At 39.6% G+C, this 20,722-nt stretch overlaps 3 protein-coding genes and 1 long non-coding RNA gene across 4 annotated transcripts; 1 reads left to right on the top strand and 3 right to left on the bottom strand.

Annotated features, from left to right (window-relative positions):
- Positions 1-64: 64 nt before the first annotated feature.
- LOC117943692 (odorant receptor 131-2-like) lies at positions 65-2,785 on the bottom strand. The gene is made up of 2 exons (XM_034869974.1): positions 2,558-2,785; positions 65-1,038 (listed from the first exon to the last, which is right to left on the bottom strand). The coding sequence occupies exons 1-2, from the start codon at positions 2,708-2,710 to the stop codon at positions 241-243; spliced, it is 951 nt and encodes a 316-aa protein (XP_034725865.1). The 5' UTR covers positions 2,711-2,785; the 3' UTR covers positions 65-240.
- A 2,314-nt stretch (positions 2,786-5,099) lies between these two features.
- Positions 5,100-9,417, top strand: LOC117943689. Its single transcript, XR_004656411.1, has 3 exons — positions 5,100-5,216; positions 5,931-5,935; positions 9,408-9,417. It is a non-coding gene; the product is annotated as an uncharacterized LOC117943689 (long non-coding RNA).
- Positions 8,621-10,626, bottom strand: LOC117943688 (odorant receptor 131-2-like). Its single transcript, XM_034869968.1, has 2 exons — positions 10,422-10,626; positions 8,621-9,804 (listed from the first exon to the last, which is right to left on the bottom strand). The coding sequence occupies exons 1-2, from the start codon at positions 10,572-10,574 to the stop codon at positions 9,007-9,009; spliced, it is 951 nt and encodes a 316-aa protein (XP_034725859.1). The 5' UTR covers positions 10,575-10,626; the 3' UTR covers positions 8,621-9,006.
- A 6,099-nt stretch (positions 10,627-16,725) lies between these two features.
- Positions 16,726-18,557, bottom strand: LOC117943379 (odorant receptor 131-2-like). Its single transcript, XM_034869466.1, has 2 exons — positions 18,405-18,557; positions 16,726-17,523 (listed from the first exon to the last, which is right to left on the bottom strand). Exons 1-2 carry the CDS (start codon positions 18,555-18,557, stop codon positions 16,726-16,728), a joined length of 951 nt encoding a protein of 316 aa, XP_034725357.1.
- Between the last annotated feature and the right edge of the window lie 2,165 nt (positions 18,558-20,722).

Below are 20,722 nucleotides of genomic sequence, written 5' to 3'. Positions count from 1 at the left end.
ACATATTGTACCTTTTTTTTAAAATACATTAGGCCATTGCCCCTGTCAGCTGTTCATTCTTAGTTTCCGTGTCGATGCTCCTGCCTGCTTCTTCAAACTGGGGGCGTGCCGACTGCCTTCTACTGTTGCTAATACACGGACTATGGAAAGGTAGCACATACAACCACACTTCACATCATCATAACTATCACATATTATCACACAGTGTAAGCATAACTTGAACAACTCAAAAACAGGACTTTATGCCCTCTTTAGAGTTGTTTGTGGATGTATGTTAGCCCTAGTTGGACAGAGCAGATGTCTTTTCAGGTAATTCCTGAATGTCTTGTCTCGTAGCCCATAAACAACAGGACTGATGAGTCGAGGCAGAACCTGAACAAATATCGAGACAGTGAAGCGAATGGCCAGCACCTCTTTTGGTAACAAGTATGTCAGACCCTGTATTATAAGATCATAAACGTAGGTGAGCATACACAACAGCAGCTGGAAGCCGTGGAGGAGGACAGTGTTCCTCGCTTTCTTGGCGTCTGTGGCAGCTGCCTTTGCAGCGAACAGGATCCTGAAGTATGAATAGACTAGGGTGAGCCAAATGATGACCAAAAACACTGAGTTGGAAATGTCTCTCTTCACTGTCACACTTGGGTCTCTAAAAACACTTGTTCTGAGACAAAAAACTCTGGAATGAAAGAATTCAAGGGATTCTGTTGCCAAGGCCATAAACAAATATGGGAGGGTCGAGATTATACTTAATGCCCAAATCAGACCGATCACAACATACGTTTTCCTGACTGTACAGATCTGGGTGTGGCGGAGAGGGTAGCATATGGCAATGTAACACTCTACTGCCATAAATGCTAATGTTAGGGGATTGTTTAGACTTGCTAATATAGAAATCATTAGCAGGACTATACATAGAGAGACGTTAAGAGTGTACACAATGTAACTCAGGACCTGAAGGAGGGTAAACAGACTCAGCAGGAGGATATCATTGATCACCAGGTGGATGTACAGGATGTAGCGAGGGTTCACGTTGAAAACCTGCAAGGTAGGAGACAAGTGATTAGGAAACAAATTAAGATAAAAAAAGAGAGATTACTGTATTAGAATAAATCAAAACATACTCCTTACACCTAATTCTGATTTATTGGTTCCCTACAGAACCGACACTGTAGCCTTGGTAAGTGACCTACGCCGTTGTTAGGATTTATACTTCTGCGCTGGTGTGTCTGCGTCGATCTAGCATATCTCAAGAGAAGAGCAGAGCCGGTGCTTGTGTGTGTGTGTGTGTGGGGTATGTGAGGTAGAGCGAGTGAGAGAGTGATGGGTATTGGCGTCGGAGTGAGTACCGACTCTGGCGCTAGAGACGGAGAAACAAAGCGTCTCCCCTGCAAGTCTGACCACGGTTGGAAAGCTGTAGCAGGAAAAGTTACACCTCTCCTCGAGTCCATGTTGCTAAAAGATAAGGAAAAACAGAGAAGAAGTAGGTGCAAATGCTACGCTACCAAGCCACGGCCAAGCAGACCAATCACCAATCTGACCAATCTGTCGTGGTCTTCATTGCTGCACCTTGTAGTTAAATTTTTGGGAGTTACACGTCAGGCTACTCAGTACCTCAATTCAATTTTATTAATAGTATCAATTCATAACAAGAGTTATCTCGAGACACTTTACAGATAGAGCAGGTCTAGACCACACTCCAGAATTTACAAGGACCCAACAGGTCTAGTAGTTTCCTCCAAAGCAAGCAGCAGTGCGACAGTGGCGAGGAAAAACTTCCTTTTAGGCAGAATCCTGGGACAGACCCAGACTCAGACCCAGACCAAGGCTCTTGGTAGGCGGTGTCTGACGACCGGTTGGGGTTAAAATGAAGAGTGGCAATAACAGTCCCAAAAAATAGTAGTTTGTAGTAGTTCATGGCAGTCTCTATGGAGTAGATTAAACGCAGAACCATAAATCAAGCTTGAAGCCTAGTTCAACCAAAGAGTCATATAAATGCTGTGGTCTGCAACCTGCCAGTTAACACCAATGAGACAAGAGGCTGTATCATCTCCACAGCAACGACTCTCTATGCGTTCGTTCTAACCTTCTACTTTTCACCTTTTGTAGCAGGATTTATCATCATCATATGATTAGATAGTGAGATACTTGCCATGGTTGCATTTCTAGTAGTGATGAAAAAGCAAAAACCTTTGATTTCTCTGATTTGCTTTGTTCTTACGTCGCTCCCTCTCTTCATTCATTATTGTTTAAACAGTTATATTGTACTTATTTGTTCATATTACCGTTTCTTTTACATATTTTTGTTCATTTCCTTTATTATTCCTTTATTCCTTATATTCCTTATTTATTCCTTTATTTTTATTAAGCATGAACCATACACCAAGGGAAATTCCTTGAAGTGTTATCTACTTTGCAATAGATTTGATTATCTTTAGCCACTCAGTGCTGTGTGTTGATTGGCTCGAAAATCTTTGTTCTGAACTGTGCTTGAAGGGTTAAATGAATTTCAACTTGGTACATACAAGCTGAATGGATTTCTAGAAATAGAGACTCAGACCTGATGTTTTGAGAAGGTGTACACCAGGGTACTGTTGACGTAGTTGATGGAGATGCAGAGAACCACAGTGATCCCATTCTTGATTATAGCTGTGGTTAAAGTGTCCCGATACACAGCTGTTGGGAAACTGCTCCCAGTGTTTGAGAGGTTCATGAGTCGACCGTCCAAACCTGTTTCACCAGACAACTGTTGGTCTCTTTACAGCTGAAGAGAAAAGAATAATAGATTATTATTGGTCAGAAGGTCCAGTTCTTAGCCAGACACAAATCACCAGCTGGAAAGAAGCTTGTCATATAAAAACAAAGCTTTAAAATGTTACATAAAAAAATATTAGATTTTGACTCATAGGTCATAAAGAGTAGAGCCCGACTGACTTTGGCGGGCCGATATTATCGGCTGGTAGTAGGAATTTCCATGCAGTTCACAATTCCATGAGTGTTGGTGTTGCATGGTCTGTCCACCAGGGGGCGCTCTGCAACGTCCCTGTTGGTAGCTCTGTGATTTTTTTTTTTTTTTTTGGGTGTGTTTTTTTTCAAAGGACTTTAAGTTTCATAGCTTAAGTTTTTCATTCATTCATTCATATTCATTATACAGGAAAGTTAAAAGTAACATTACATTATAATGTAAACGGGCCTCACTCAGTTTAAAAACTGATTCCTGTTCTGCAGAAACATAAAACATGGTTACAGCACGTCGGGACAGACATATGTATAGGACATCTGTATGGACTAGACTAATTTAGACAACTAAAACAACAATAAACAAAGACTTTTATACAAGACATCAGCTGGGCCAGAAAATACGGACAATGCAAACGGGGCTTGGACAAAACAATAGCAATTAATGTGTGCGAGTGGAACTTTAAGAAGGAGCTTTTTGTATTTCTTTTAAAAATATGGGATTGATGATAATGTTCTGATGTGAAGTTTGTATTTTTATACATTTTATTTATCAGATCTTTGATATATTTTGATCTTCCTCTGTTCTGTTGTGACAATAAAACAAGCAAGTTTATTTTTAAACTGCATTTTCATATTATTTTAGTGAGAACGCATAAATAACTAAAAACGGATGTTAGGGAATTCTGTTTTGTTAAGCGTTTCTCAATATATTTTTTTAAATGATAATCGGACAATATATTTGATTATTTAATCACCAAATATGTGTATTGATGTCGGCCTTAAAAATCCTTTATCGATCGGGCTCTCATAAAGAGTAAATCAAATCTGCACTGTATTCATCAAATATACTGTTTTATTTCAGTCATTTACGTTGGTATGCATGCAGTTAACTTTAACAAACACTTTTTGTCGACAAATCCATTAGTTGATTTATATCAATAGATCTATAAAACTGAGTTTGTCCACAAAGAATCGTGTACGTCAGCTTTACATCTTTGTCTACCAGAGATATATTATCATAAGTAGAGCTGAAGCATTTAATTAATGAAAGAGATACTCAGAAAACTTCTGTAAATATACACAAAGACACTGTCAAATATTTCTTATAATGCACCAGTTAATGTTTACATTAAGAATTGACCTTCAAAAGTTAAAGTAGTTTTAACTTAACCGGACTAACTTGACAGTCATTAAAAAGGAATATTATATTAAAATATTGATTTCAGTATTTTCTGGATCAATATCAGATCACCCGAACTAACAATTATTTTAACCAAGCCCTACTCATAAGTGCCTTGGTAATAAATTATTCATCATATGAAAAAATCATAAAAACGGACTTATCAACTTTAGATATCTATCTATCTATCTATCTTTTAAATGTCTGATTTGTTGAATAAGAGGGGGCAGCCCTAGTGAAGACACATAATTACATTCACACTTTGTATTCAGTGTTTTTCTGTTACAGATCAAAGTATTTCCAATTCTCTTGTGTCCCTTACAAAGCGATTAAACCCTTTGAGCTGATATTCAAAAGCTGTTAACTTAATTAAAAGAAAATACTTGACGTAAACCTGCTATTTTTCATCATTGCACTCAGAATCTGAACTACGGTAGTCTGTTTCTACAGGAGACATTTGGAAATGTTACAGTACAAAAGAAATACATGTGAAAATATTACAAGAAATAATAACTGCTTCAGTTCCAGGCTCCTGGTTTTGTTCATGCTGACTCCCTTTCCCACTGTGATATCTTACTGGGACACAGGACAAAGCCATGATAGTAACAGTACCAGATACTAACACCTGGACCTTACCTAATAGGTCAAAGACAAGTCAAACAGCCCATACATATGAATATGAATCTATAATGTGCATACACAACATTTATGAAGTTAATTTTAAGCCTACAAATGTGATGATTAAAATGAACGCTGGCTCTGTTGTATCTGAAATGCAGTAATTAATTAGTTTATTAAAAACATCTTGTATTTGTAACAATTATGGCTGTTTTCAAAATCTATTTTCTGATTCAAATTGATTATTATACTTACAGATATCCACTCATAATATCCCGAGACTGATCTTAAAGCTAGAGTGAAGAAAAATAGAGGATCGAAGGAATTCATGTCAAGATAAATCCAAAGTTTGGTTACATTTTGGGAGGGAAAAGGGAAAAACTGGCATGGCTGTTTGCACAGATGTTTGGATTTAGGTCTCCGTCTCTGCATCACACCCTCTGCACTTCAGAAAGCACTTGTACTCATTTTCTCTGTCTCTATGTAACTGCTTTACGGTCAATTCTTAACAACATTAAAAATGTAGCAAAATTGGCCTTTAACTGAAATATCCCTGACTGAATGGATGTAGAACCAACTCTGAAAACATATTGTTTTATTGTTATATGAAAGTGTGTGTGTGTGTGTGTGTGTGTGAGTGATCACACAAATACTTGAAGCCATCAACAGAGCAAGATTCAAACCATGTTAATAAGAAAACAGTAAATGTTAATTCTAGAGATTCCTGAGAACTTCTATTTTCAATAAAATAATGTTGTGAATATACAAACTGACAACAATAATCAACGTGCAAATTGAGCCATACACACACACACAGAGTAGTAGCGCAATCAATATCAAGATATTGTCTCTTAATACATAGATAATACATTTGAAGAAAGAACATGTACCTACCTTGGCTAAGGTCGTTTGTGGCATGTCAGATGTCTTTTGAAATTACCTATATATAGAAGTGGAAGCAAATGTCCTGGGAGCGTGCGTGTGTGCGTGTGTGCGTGTGTGCGTATGTGTGTGTGTGTGTGTGTGTGTGTGTGTGTGATACTGGAAGTATTTTCTGCATTCAAAAAAGGATTGTGCTTTCAATTTGAACTTTATTACATTTTAATTTTAAGTATCTGCGCACAACACACACAAATGCCACGCCTAATACTAGAAATATTTCCCTAAGTCACAGTATTCGTTCCTTTATTAACAATACACCAAATTTAATTTCTTTAAGAGAACAAAATGTTTAAAACCTAATGCGTTACATTAGGCTGCAGGTAAGAAACCTATGTTTGAAATATGTTTTTATTTCAAAGTATTTGTGCATCTTTGCCTAATACTGAAAGTATTGTCAGTACAGTGTATGTTCTTTATCTAAAATTCAGAAGATTAGACAAACAGTCAGTGCCTCCATATCAAGTACAGGATATGTGCTGTCACAGTGTTCAAGCAAAACTAGTTCCAGTATGACAGAATTTCATACGGTCAACCATAAAAACCTAGAGGACATTATACAACATTTGAAATACTCCTCCTGTTGCCTTGATATTCTACCAACAGGTGTTTTCAAAAATGTTTCAAATTGTTTGGCTTCTGATCTTCTACAGATTGTGAACACGTCTCTTCTTTCAGGGTATCTTTCCACAGGCCCTGAAAACTGCAGTAATCAAGCCACTCTTAAAAAAGAACAATCTAGACAAGTCACTAATGAGCAGCTATAGGCCGATATCAAACCTTCCGTTTTTAAGTCAAATCATTGAAAAGCGGTTTTTCAACAACTCACCCATTTCTTGTCACTAAACAACAGTTTTGATACCTTTCAGTCGGGTTTCCGACCACACCACAGCACTGAGACGGCTCTTGTCAAAGTCTTTAATGACACCCACCTTAACACAGATAGTGGCAAAATTTCAGTCTTAGAATTACTTGATCTCAGTGCTGCATTTGACACGGTCGACCATGACATATTACTAGACCGATTGGAAAACTGGGTAGGCCTTTCTGGCTCAGTACTAAACTGATTTGAATCCTAGTTAAAGAATAGGGATTACTTTGTGTCAATAGGTAATTATACATCTGAACATACAAATATGACGTGCGGAGTTCCCCAAGGCTCCATTCTGGGGCCTCTTCTGTTTAACATCTACATGCTTCCACTGGCTCAGATTATGGAAAACAACAAAATAAGTTACCATAGTTATGCAGATGACACACAAATTTACATAACCTTATCGCCAGGGGACTATAGTCAAATACGAAAACTGACTAAGTGCATTGAACAAATTAACGACTGGATGTGCCAGAACTTTCTGAAATTAAATGAAGGAAAACTGAGGTGGTTGTTTTTGGAGCAAAAGAGGAACAATTAAAAGTCTGCGCTCAGCTTCAAACAACAATGTTAAAAACAACAGTCAAAGCCAGAAATCTTGGTGTAGTCATGGACTCAGACCTGAATTTTAACAGCCACATTAAGACAATTACAAAGTCAGCCTATTATCACCTTAAGAACATATCAAGGGTTAAAGGACTTATGTGTCAACAGGATTTGGAAAAACTTGTCCATGCTTTCATCTTTAGTAGACTTGACTACTGTAACGGGGTCTTTACAGGTCTCCCTAAAAAATCAATCAGACAGCTGCAGCTGATTCAGAACGCTGCTGCTCGGGTCTTCACTAGAGTGCGGATCAGGCCGGATTTTTCTGTCCGAGCCCGGCCCGCGTCCGACACAGTTAGAATCGCATTTGTTTCTCATACTAATGACACATGTACGTTTGTTTGTGTGGAAAGCCCGCTTTTATTAACATCATATGTGGGGGATTATGTCAGTAAATCTGAGTAAAATAAATACCTTGCTTAACCTGTATTGATAAGCCGCCCCAATAAGAGATGCGGTAACCAAAAAAATTTCAATGCCTTATCGCACTGATGTGACCGAGCCCGACCCAAAACCGAGCATCCTTTCTAAAAATCTGTTCTGTCCCCACAGTCAGAACTAAACAGGGTGAAGCAGCTTTCAGTTTCTATGCTCCTCATATCTGGAATAAACTCCCAGAAACCTGCAGAGCCGCTGCTACTCTCAGTTCTTTTAAATCAAGGCTGAAGACCTTTCTTTTTGATGTTGCCTTTCTTTAAATTATGTTCTTTTAATGTTTAATTTCTTATGCTGCACTGTAACTTTTACTCTTGTGTTTTATGCGTCTTAATGTTTCTATTTTTAATTCATGTGTTTTATCTGTTTTTATTTTTTTTAAGTGTTTTTCTTTTTAACTGATTTTGTGTAAAGCACTTCGAATTGCCCTGTTGTTGAAATATGCTATACAAATAAAGCTGCCTTGCCTTGCCTTGCCTAAAAAGACACCAGGTTGTCCGGTTCTCTGCATCTTTGGGTCCATTTAACAGCCACAGACTTATACTAAGTGTAGTATCTTTTACCGGGCACTACACTTACACTTAGCCACCGATTTGAGCTGCAAAGAAGCTCTGGCCGCCCCGCCAAGGACACTTGTCAAAAAAGTATGAGGAAGCTTTTTAATGGAAGAACCATTTCTTTCTTTTCACCTCCAACATCCAGCTACAAAATGTTGATATACAGAATAATAGCGTTATGTCTAAAAAAAGTGAAAACTGCTCAAAATCCTTAGAATATCTTTTAATTCCATAATATCAATACATTGGAAACACTGTACATTCAATTACAAATCAAAACATGACCAGAGTTGATCAAGATTGTGTTATAACTTTACAGAAAGTGAAGAAAAAAGGAATATTAGGCTGTTCATTTGCATTTTTCTTTACAAACTTAGTTACTGTATAAACTGAAAAAATGTGGGTTTCCTTTACTTTGACGCACTGCACTAATATTTAGTTGCATAACCATCATCTCTGAGAACTGCTTCACATCCATGTTGCATGGAGTTGACCAACTTCTGGCACCTGTGAACAGTTATTCCAGCCCTGGACGATTGAACTACATCCCACAATTCCTCTGCATTATTGGGTTTTACCTCAGAAACAGCATTTTTGATGACAATGAAACGGCGAGTTCATGAGATCTCTACGTTTACCATGGATGTATTAAGAGAACAAACTATTATTGTAAGAGACACAAGAAAGAAGCTCATGAATGTGCATGTTGCTACTGGTTGCCACTACAACACAGACAAACTGCTAGTGCAGCATAAAATTGGCATGTGTCCGGATCATGGTCTATCACGTGAAAATCTGCCATTTCCGGTCACTAGCCGGTCAATCGATGCGCCTCTACTTCATGCCCTCTTTAGAGTTGTTTGTGGATGAATGTTAGCACTAGTTGAACAGGGCAGATATCGTTTAAGGTAATTTCTGAATGTCTTGTCTCGTAGCCCATAAACAACCGGACTGATGAGTCGAGGCAGAACCTGAATAAAAATCGAGACAGCAAAGCGAATGGTCAGCCCCTCCTTTGGTAACAGGTATGTCAGACCCTGTATTATGACATGAAAAACGTAGGTGAGCATACACAACAGCAGCTGGAAGCCGTGGAGGAGGACAGTGTTCCTCGCTTTCTTGGTATCTGTGGCAGCTGCCTTCGCAGCGAACAGGATCCTGAAGTATGTGTAGACTAGGGTGAGCCAAACGATGACCAAAAACACTGCGTGGGTAACGTCTCTCTTCACTGTCAGCTTAGGGTCTCTAAAAACAATGTCTCTTAGACAAAAAACTCTGGAATGAAAGAATTCAAGGGATTCTGTTGCCAAGGCCACAAACAAATCTGGTAGGATGGAGAGTATACTTAATGCCCAAATCAGACCGATCACAACATACGTTTTCCTGACTGTACAGATCTGGGTGTGGCGGAGAGGGTAGCATATGGCGATGTAACACTCTACTGCCATAAATGCTAATGTTAGGGGATTGTTTAGACTTACAATTGTAGAAATCATTAGCAGGACTATACATAGAGAGACGTTAAGAGTGTACACGATGTAAATCAGGACCTGAAGGAGGGTAAACAGACTCAGCAGGATGATATCATTGATCACCAGGTGGATGTACAGGATGTAGCGAGGGTTCACGTTGAAAACCTGCACGGGAGGAGACAAGTGATTAGGAATCAAATTAAGATAAAAAATAGATTATTGTATTAGAATAAATCAAACATCTTCTTTACACTTAATTCTGACTTCTGGAGTCATTGAAATCAATCAAATCAATGCATCGCATATCAATGCAGTGATCAACCCTAATCAATTATAACGCAGTGATGTCACTCGTTAATTTCACTCGGCCGCAGCATAAACTTTCAGATAAAAAATAACATTCTTAGTATCCTAAGCTGTTTCATTTAATAAAATCAAATGCAAAAATTAAAGCAATGCAGTTGTATTCCATGCATGTACACTTCTTTTTTTTGAAAACTTGGTGAAAAAGACCGGTGCATCAATTATTTGGACTTGGTTCGGATATAAGCGGCTATAAGGGTCCTGTTACCATACCACGGAGTCTTTCATCAGCCTGACAATTCACTCCATAATGGACGATTGGAGTCTTTGCAGCCAGTGTTTGCTGTGAACTTACATTATCTTAAGCCACTCAGTGCTGTGTGTTGATTGGCTCGCAAACTTTGTTCTGAACTGGGCTTGAATTAATTTCAACTTGGTACATACAAGCTGAATGGATTTCTAGAAATAGAGACTCAGACCTGATGTTTTGAGAAGGTGTACACCAGGGTACTGTTGACATAGTTGATGGAGATGCAGAGAACCACAGTGATCCCATTCTTGATTATAGCTGTGGTTAAATTGTCCCGATACACAGCTGTTGGGAAACTGCTCCCAGTGTTTGAGAGGTTCATGAGTCGACCGTCCGAACCTGTTTCACCAGACAACTGTTGGTCTCTTTACAGCTGAAGAGAAAAGAATAATAGATAATTATTGGTCAGAAGGTCCAGTTCTTAGCCAGACACAAATCAACAGCTGGAAAGAAGCCTTTCATATAAATACAAAGCTTTAAAATGTTACATAATTTTTTTTAATTTGGACTCATATAGGCAGTGTAGAGGAAATGAAAGCTGAATAAATATCACGGGCACTGTGTATTTATTAAATATACTCAGTTTTATTTTAGTGATTTACGTTGATATGTATGCAGTTAACTTTAACAAACACTTTTTGTCGACTAATCCATTAGTTGATTTATATCAATAGATCTATAAAAGTGAGTTTGTCCCAATATAATCATGTACGTCAGCTTTACATCTTTGTCTACCAGAGATATATTATCATAAGTAGAGCTGAAGCATTTAATTGATGGAAGAGATTCTCAGAAAACTTCTGTAAATATACACAAAGCAACCCTCAAATATTTCTTATAATGCACCTGTTAATGTTTACATTAAGAATTGACCCTCAGAAATGTATTTGAAAGTATTTTTTACTTAACGGGACTAACTTGACAGTCATTAAAAAGGCAGATATTAAAATATTGATTTCAGTATTTTCTGGATTGATACCAGATCACCCGAACTAACGATTATTTCAACCCAGTCCTACTCATAAGTGCCTTGGTAATAAATCATTCAGCATAAAAAAAATAATAAAACTGATTTAGTGACTTAAGATATCAATCTATCTATCTATCTTTTCAATGTGTGATTTGTTGAATAAGAGGGGGCAGCCCCAGTGAAGAAACATAATTACATTCACACTTTGTATTCAGTGTTTTCCTGTTACAGATCAAAGTATTTCTAATTCTATTGTGTCCCTTATAATGCAATTAAACCCTTTCAGCTGATATTAAAAAGCTGTGGACCTAACTTAATTAGAATAAATAAATTACTTGACGTAAACCTTCTATTTTTCATCAATGCACTCAGAGTCCGAACTACAATAGTCTGTTTTTACAAGAGACCTTTTGAAATGTTACAGTAAAACAAATACACACGTGTAAATAATACAAGAAATAATAACTGCTTCAAACTACTGTGAAGAAAGAAAGAGGATCTAAGGAATTCAAGTCAAAATAAATGACGCTCCATAGTTTGGTTATGCTTTAGCAGGGAATCTTTGGCTTTAGGTCTCAGTCTCTGCATCACACCCTTTGGTGTGTATTGGTCTGTAACTGAAATATCACTGACTGAATCGATATTGAATCAAATTGGAAAACACAGATAATAACATTGATGAAAGAATATGTACCTACCTTGGCAGAGGTCATGAGTGGCAAGTCAGATGTCTTTTGAAATGACCTATATATATATGTGTAAAAGTTCAATGCAAATTTGGTGGGGGTGGGGTTCGAGCAGTTTGTGCAGTATCTTTCATAAGTTTTGTTTCCAAGTTGTAAATTGTGGATTCATTCACAATAAAATAACATTTCTGTACATTGATTTGTCAGATGTGATCTGTAAAGTAAAGTGAATTTCCATAAGATAAAAAAAATAACCTTATTCAAAGGAGAATTCAGTAGCTCACACACACACAAAGCTCTGTTTGTAAATGTGGAGGTCTGTCAGTAGAGTGAACCAATCGGTGCTGCCTACACCGTGTTATCCTCCTGCTAACGTTAGCACCCAACAGGCTTAAACAGGGCACGTTTTAAACATGTTTTTAGCCTCTCAACATGTTCAAAATGTCATTAAAAGTGCCTACCCATGTGATTCCTTCTAAGTGAACACAGTCAATATTATGCTGGAGATGTGACAGAAATGCATGAAAGATTTGCTAATTCAGCTGTTTAGTTCTTGTGTCAATTTAATGATTATATAAGGTAGTGGCTCCAAACTTAGCTCAATTATAATTTGTCTCCTGCTTATTGTATTACAGCACTTACTTTTATGGAAAAAATGTTTGTATCTCTTTTTTGTGTTTTAGTTTGTAGACGGTCCCTAAACTAACTGGTCTCAACACAGGAACTAAACAGCTTCTTTCACATCTCCAGCAGTCAGATTCACTGTGTTCACTCTGGAGGAATCACATGTGGGGGGCACTTTTAATGACATTTTGAACATGTTTAGAGGCTAAAACATATTTAAAACTTGCGCGGTTTAAGCCTTTTGGGAGCTAACTCTAGCAGAAGGATAACACGGTGTAGGCAGCACCGATTGGTTTAGTTTTTCACTCTACTGACAGACCTCCAAATGTACGGACAACGGAGCTACTTGTTGGTAAAGACCTGAATTCTCCTTCAAAGCACAACACAACCACAATCATTTAAATGTCAGCACAAAACTACAAAACAACCAACATGTTTTTCCACTTCGACTTTCAAACATGTTTTTCCTCACATTGTTCAAACAAGCTGTGCACGTAAAGAACGTGCCTGTTTGGGGCGTGACCTCTAGCTCACCCATTGGTTTTTGGCTGATTTGGGTTTGTGGTTGGCTTAACAGCCATTTTAAAGCCAGCAGTTTGCATTTTGCTGGTTGCCATCTTGGTATTTTTTTTTGCCAGAATTAACCATATTTGAATAAAAGGGCAGAGCTGGGGAGGATGATGTGTTGTTAAGCCAGTGTTGTTCAGAATCAGCTTTATTTGCCAGGTATGAAGAGACATACAAGGAATCTTTATTTGGAGCATTGTTACTCACAATGTGCTTGCAAAATATGTACTAACTTATACTCAATATTTACATACTCTAAACAGAAACAATATAGAGGCATGAGTGCAATGAGAGTTCAATAAAACGTATTTTAATGTAGAGCATAGTGCAAAGGATACTGGGATAAATAGTACTATGTTATATTACAGTATGAACTACTGTATATGAACAGTTCCGAAATAGGAAATGAGAATGATGAATAAATACTGAATAAGTGGAATTATAAGTGGAACCAGTAAACAGGTGCTGTAGAGACAGTGTTACTTGGTTATTGACCAGAATTGAACCTGACACTGTGAGTAAGAAGTCAGCTGTTCATCAGAGAGATGGCTTGTGGGTAGAAATTGTTCCTTAGTCTGTTGATTTTGGCGCACAGTGCTCTGTAGCGCCGCCCAGAGGGAAGAATCTGGTGCAAGTTGTGTCCGGGGTGAGATGGGTCTGCAGTGATGGTTCCTGATCGTTTACTGACTCTGGAGGAGTATAAGTCATGAACGGATGATCTTTTCTGCTGTCCTAATTGTCTGTTGTAGACTGCTCCTGTCCTTTCTGGTGGCAGATCCAAACCAGACAGTGATTGACGTGCAGAGGACAGACTGGACGATGGTCTGAGACAGTGATGGACGTGCACAGGACTGACTGGATGATGGCTGAGTAGAAGTGGACCAGCAGCTCCTTAGGCAGGTTGAGCATCCTGAGCTGGCGCAGGAAGTACGTCCTCTGCTGGGCCTTCTTAAATATAATGTGTTGGGCTCCCACTTCAGGTCCTGGGATATAGTGGATCCCAGAAACCTGGAGGGTTACACAGCAGACATAGGGCTGTTGAGTATGGTGATGGGGGAAGAGTGGGGGGTCTTTTCCTGAAGTCCACGATCATCTCCACAGTTTTGAGCGTGTTAAGCTCAAGGTTGTTCTGACTGCACCAGAGAGCCAGCTGACCCACCTCCCGTCTGTGGGCCGACTCATCACCGTCCCGGATGAGGCCGATGACGGTTGTGTCGTCAGCGAACTTCAGGAGTTTAACAGACGGGTCTCCTAAGGTGCAGTCATTGGTGTAGAGGGAAAAAAGCAGTGGGGAGAGCACACACCCCTGGAGGGCGCCAGTGCTAATAGTCCGTATGCTGGATGTCATGTTCCCCAGCCTCACCTGGACGTTAGTGATCCACTGACAGGTGGAGGCTGGCACAGTGAGCTGGGAGAGTTTGGTGCTGAGGATGTCCGGGATGATTATGTTGAACGACGAGCTGAAGTCCACAAACAGGATCCTTGCATATGCCCCTGCAGAGTTGAGGTGTTGCAGGATGTAATGCAGTCCCAAGTTGACTGCATCATCCCCCGACCTGTTAGCACTGTAGGCAAATTGCAGGGGTTCTGGCAAGGGGACTGTGATGTCCTTCAGGTGGGTCAACACCAGTCTTTCAAAGGACTTCATGACTACAGATGTCACGGCGACAGGCCTGTAGTCATTTAGTCCAGAGATGGAGGGTTTTTAGGGGACAGGGATGATTGTGGAACGTTTGAAGCAGGATGGAACTTCAGATCTGTTGAAGATCTGAGTGAAGATGGGGGCCAGCTGGTCTGCACAGATTTTCAGGCAGGATGGTGACACACCGTCTGGGCCAGGAGCCTTTCTGGTCATCTGCCTCTGGAAGAGCTGGCGCACATCAACTTCACAGATCGTGAGTGCAGGTGAGGGGTCACAGGGGGGGAGGTGACAGCGTACAGGTGGGGGAAGGTGACTGACTGAAGTATGAGTAGTTGAGTTTGTGTGGGGGAGGGGTGTGACTGTGGTCTTTTGGAACCTACAGTACAAGCTGTTTAGCTTTTAACGTCAGCCAGTCGTTGAGGACCAGCAGTGTTGGGGGATGGTCTCCTGTAGTTTGTGGGTGTCTGCAGGCCTCTCCACACTGACCGAGGATCGTTGTTTGTGAAGCTGTTTTCCAGTTTATTAGCATAGCTCCTCTTAGCTGCTTTGATCTCTTTGGTCAGTGTGTTCCTGGCCTGGTAATACAGGACTCTGTCCCCACTTCTGAAGGCCTCTTTCTCTTAATGGTTTCAATGGTGCTGCACTAAGCTAAATGTTAGAGAAGTATTCAGGCAGAGTTTTGCCGGTGAACAAACGCAGACTTCTGGGCGCTGGCACTAGGGCTGAACAATATTTTGTTTTAGCATCGACATCGCGATGTGTGCATGTGCAATAGTCACATCGCAGGACGTTGCAATGTTGACGCTAACCCTTTTTTGCTGCTTGATAGAAAAGTAAACTTCCACCGTTCTCCTTTTACATGATTATTACCGTCTGACCCTTTAAGACAGGTAACCATGTGGGCAGCGTGTGTATGTGACGTTAGTCCGACAGGGTTATTGTTTTGGGAAGTGAAGCTCTCAGTGTGTAGAAAAGTACCAAAGGCAGCAGCTACCGCTGACACAGTGATGCACATATATTTGATGGGTAGCTAGTCAGGGAAGCTGTCGGTGTGTAGTCTGTGTTTTTTGTTCGCTGCAAATATGAACTAAATAATGCAACATAATCACAATGTCTCCCGGCCATTTCCCCCAGCAGAAAGCTGCTACCAGCCAGGCTAAAGCCAATATAGTTAGCCTAAATATCCAAGGAGTCCGTCCGTCCTAAGTAACGTTACAGTTTTGAGCCGCGAGGCTGGAAACGCAACACTAATCTACTACAGAAGTTTGTGTCTGATCTAACGTCATTTCCACTGATTTAATTGTTCTTGGATACACAGAGTTTTATGCTATGAGCGTTACATGCAGGTCTGATCAGTTTATCAAACTAACGAGCTGGCCCCGCTAGTCGACCGCAACTTGAAATTTAGAGGAATGAGTTATTTCCAAATAGAGCTATTTGTTTCATATTTTAAGAATTACTTTTTCTTTTTTTTATATCGCAGGGGGAAAAAATATTGCAATGTCAGATTTTTACAATATCGTGCAGCCCTGGCTGGCACTGTTCAATTGTTGAGTGGCTTCTGCCCTTCTGTGCAAGGTGCCATCTCATCAGGAGGGGACGAATAAACATTCTAACACACTCTCAAATCAGTTTAGGGTTCGGTATCCAGCCCAGGGACTTTTTGTAATAACATGCCTGCTTCTCACAACTGGGGCCAAGCCAACCACCATCTATTGCTGAAACACTAACTATTAAAAAGATAGCTCATACAGTCACACTTCAAAACCTCTGAACCTCCTTTTCAAGATCAAGATCAAGATCAAGGTAACTTTATTGTCCCCTGAGGGAAATTTGTCTTGGGCATCAGTAGGCTACTACATTATGCTGCTATAAACATTATTAAACACAGAGACTTTACACACACTTACAACATAATTCCACCTTACATTGCAGACAATTGCCTTTTATTACGAAACAGTGTACACCGAGCATGAACAGGACTTTATGCCCGCTTTAAATTTGTTATTGGATGAATGTTAGCACTAGTTGTACAGAACAGATGTCTTTTCAGGTAATTCCTGAATGTCTTGTCTCGTAGCCCATAAACCACCGGACTGATTAGTCGAGGCAGAACCTGAACAAATATCGAGATGGTGAAGCGAATGGCCAGCACCTCTTTTGGTAACAAGTATGTCAGACCCTGTATTATGAGATAATAAACGTAGGTGAGCATACACAACAGCAGCTGGAAGCCGTGGAGGAGGACAGTGTTCCTCGCTTTCTTGGCGTCTGTGGCAGCTGCCTTTGCAGCGAACAGGATCCTGAAGTATGAATAGACTAGGGTGAGCCAAATGATGACCAAAAACACTGAGTTGGAAACGTCTCTCTTCACTGTCAGATGAGGGTCTCTAAAAACAGTCTCTCTGAGACAAAAAACTCTGGAATGAAAGAATTCAAGGGATTCTGTTGCCAAGGCCACAAACAAATCTGGTAGGATGGAGAGTATACTTAATGCCCAAATTAGACCGATCACAACATATGTTTTCCTGACTGTACAGATCTGGGTGTGGCGGAGAGGGTAGCATATGGCGATGTAACACTCAACTGACATAACGGCTAATGTTAGGGGATTGTTTAGACTTGCTAATATAGAAATAATTAGCAGGACTATACATAGAGAGACGTTAAGAGTGTACACGATGTAACTCAGGACCTGAAGGAGGGTAAACAGACTCAGCAGAATGATATCATTGATCACCAGGTGGATGTACAGGATGTAGCGAGGGTTCACGTTGAATACCTGCAGGGGAGGAGACAAGGCATAAGGAAACAAAGGGAAAGTGTAGAAACTAGGGCTGCACAATTAATCGAATTTTAATCACGATCACGATTTGGTTTACCACGATCAAATTTGCGTAATCGAGCGTTTTTTTTTTTAAATGCGTCATTTCATAGAACGATCCGTTTTTTTTTCTTGCAAAGCCCATCTACCGCTCCGTAGACCCCTGTCTGAATGTGCCAGTCAGAGTTGTTCCCTGCACCGCGGGCAGCTTAGTTTCTAGATGGAGACAGTCACAGAGGACAGAGTAACGGGAGGAAAACTCAACAGATAGCAGTCGGTTATGCGTCGTTTACCAGTTTACCAGTAAATGCAACATCTTAGTAACAAGAACAAATATTACGATACTATTGTGTGTACTGTTTTCAGCTACTAAACCCTAACCCTAATAAATGGGAGGCGAGTGACATGACGGCGGCGTCGCAGTCGTCATCCTGGCGTGACACGGAGCAAATAAAAACAATAAAATCATTTATTTTTGTTAAAATATCCAAAACAAAACAGGAATTATTTTTTCGATTTACAATAGGAGGCTGGAATGCTCTCCCCTTGGTGAAACAGTTAAGAAGAAGAAGGGATGAAATGTGAACGGCATTTCCGGTAAGTGCACATGGCAGTGCGCGATTTGAGACAACACTCCTCTGTCGAAATTTACGCACTATGCTAAACAGTACATGAAGTGTACTGTCTGTAAGTGCACTAACGGAAGTGCGCGATTTGAGACGCACCATCAGTGCTGTGTGTTGATTGGCTTACAAAATTTTTTCTGAACTGGGCTTGAATGAATTTCGACTTGGTACATAGATGCTGAATGGACTTCTAGACATAGACGAGACTCAGACCTGATGTTTTGAGAAGGTGTACACCAGGGTACTGTTGACGTAGTTGATGGAGATGCAGAAAACCACAGTGATCCCATTCTTGATTATAGCTGTGGTTAAAGTGTCCCGATACACAGCTGTTGGGAAACTGCTCCCAGTGTTTGAGAGGTTCATGAGTCGACCGTTCAAACCTGTTTCACCACAACTGTTGGTCACTTTACAGCTGAAGAGAAAAGAATAATAGATTATTATTGGTCAGAAGGTCCAGTTCTTAGCCAGACACAAATCACCAGCTGGAAAGAAGCTTCTCATATAAATCTTTAAAATCTTACATTAAAAAATGTAATTTGGACTCATATAGGCCATGTAGAGGACATGAAAGCTGAATAAATGTCACTTGCACCGTGTATTCATCAAATACACTCAGTTTTATTTTACGTTTGATTTACGTTGGTATGCATGCAGTTAACTTTAACTAACACTTTTTGTCGACTGATACATTTGTTGATTTTTATCAATAGATCTATAAAACTGAGTTTGTCCCCAAAGAATCACGTCAGCTTTACATCTTTGTCTACCAGAGATGAGCTCGTTACTAGAGCTGAAACATTTAATTGATGGAAGAGATACTCAGAAAACTTCTGCTGTAAATATACAAGCACGTACAAGCACGTTTACATGAAGATACCCTCAAAAAGTTAGTTTAAAGTAGTTGTTACTCAACAGGACTAACTTGACAGTCATTGAAAAGGCATATATTAAAATATCAATTTCTGGATTTTCTGAATGGAAATTAGATCACCCAAACTAACAATTATTTTAACCCAGCCCTACTCATAAGTGCCTTGGTAATAAATCATTCAGCATAAAAAAAATCATAGAAACTGACTTATCAACTGAAGATCTCTTTTAAATGACTGATTTGTCAAATAAGAGGGGGCAGCCCTAGTGAAGACAAATTACATTACATTTACACTCTGTGTTCAGTGTTTTCCTTACAGATCAAAGTATTTCTAATTCTCTTGTGTCTGACAAGTTACAGCATCGTAATAAAAAGATTAAGAAGCATTGTGGTGTTACCGATGTGATGAATGTAAACTACACTATATACTGTATATAGGCCACATAATTGATCCAGGGATGTGAGACTTATTGAAAAGGTTATGAAACCACAGTAAGCTATAATAAAAAAATAAATATTAGACCCACTTATTAAGGAGTAACACAAACTGTCCTTTATTAGAGAAGGATAAGCAATAAGAAAATGAAATCATGAATGTATTGGTCTCTGACCAGTCTGCCATTAATATCATCTGGGAATGTCGTCGCATTAATATCGTCACACTTATTCTTCGGAGCGCGTTCTGTATAAACCTGAAGCTACACAGACCACAGACTGGTCATCTCTACTTTTACAGAGAGAGTGGACACTGATGCGATGCACAGGTCTGCCGGCAGGCAGCGGCCACCGGACAGCGGCGGCACGCCAGGCGGCTTCAACACACTGCAACCATTTCTAACCATCTAAACATTTGCTATAGTAGGGTTTAAATCAAACTCGTAATGACAACAATAGGTAATGCATGTTAATAAAAGTAAAGCAGAAGAAATTCAGCTAGCCGTGCAGAATAATCTCCGTGGTTACTTGGCTGGGTTCAACCTGGGTTCAACCTGGTTTTGTGCAACCGGGTCAAAGCTAAATTCATCCCGGATAACTTGAATATCCCGGCTTAATCCCTTATCCTGATTTCGTGCAACAGGCCCCAGGTTTTGTTCATGCTGACTCACTTTCCCACTGTGATATCTTACTGGGACATGAGACAAAGCCATGATAGTAACAGTACCAGATGCTAACACCTGGACCTTACCTAATAGGTCAAAGACAAGTCAAACAGCCCATACACCTTTTTGTCAATCAGACTTATATGAATCTATAAAATACATGCAGGATGTTTATGAAGTTAATTTTAAGCATACAAATGTGATGATTAAAAATAATGCTGGCACTGTTGCATCTGAAATGCAGTTTTTTTTTAACAATTCATAATATCCCGAGACTGATCTTAAAGCTAGCGTGAAGAAAAATAGAGGATCGAAGGAATTCATGTAAAGATAAATCCAAAGTTTGTTTACACTTTGGAAGGGAAGAGGGAAAAACTGCCATGGCTTTTTTCACAGATGTTTGGCTTTAGGTCTCCGTCTCTGCATCACACCCTCTGCTCTTGTACTAATTTTTTCTGTCTCTATGTAACTGCTTTGGGGTCAATTTTTAACAAAACTGAAATATTACACACAGAATCAAATTGGAAAACAAATCGTTTTAATGTTGTATGTATATA

Source organism: Etheostoma cragini, chromosome 4 (assembly GCF_013103735.1).
Source record: "Etheostoma cragini isolate CJK2018 chromosome 4, CSU_Ecrag_1.0, whole genome shotgun sequence".
NCBI classification, from domain to species: domain Eukaryota; kingdom Metazoa; phylum Chordata; class Actinopteri; order Perciformes; family Percidae; genus Etheostoma; species Etheostoma cragini.
The sequence above is the reverse complement of the archived record's forward strand: the minus strand, read 5'-3'. Positions and strand labels throughout refer to the sequence as shown.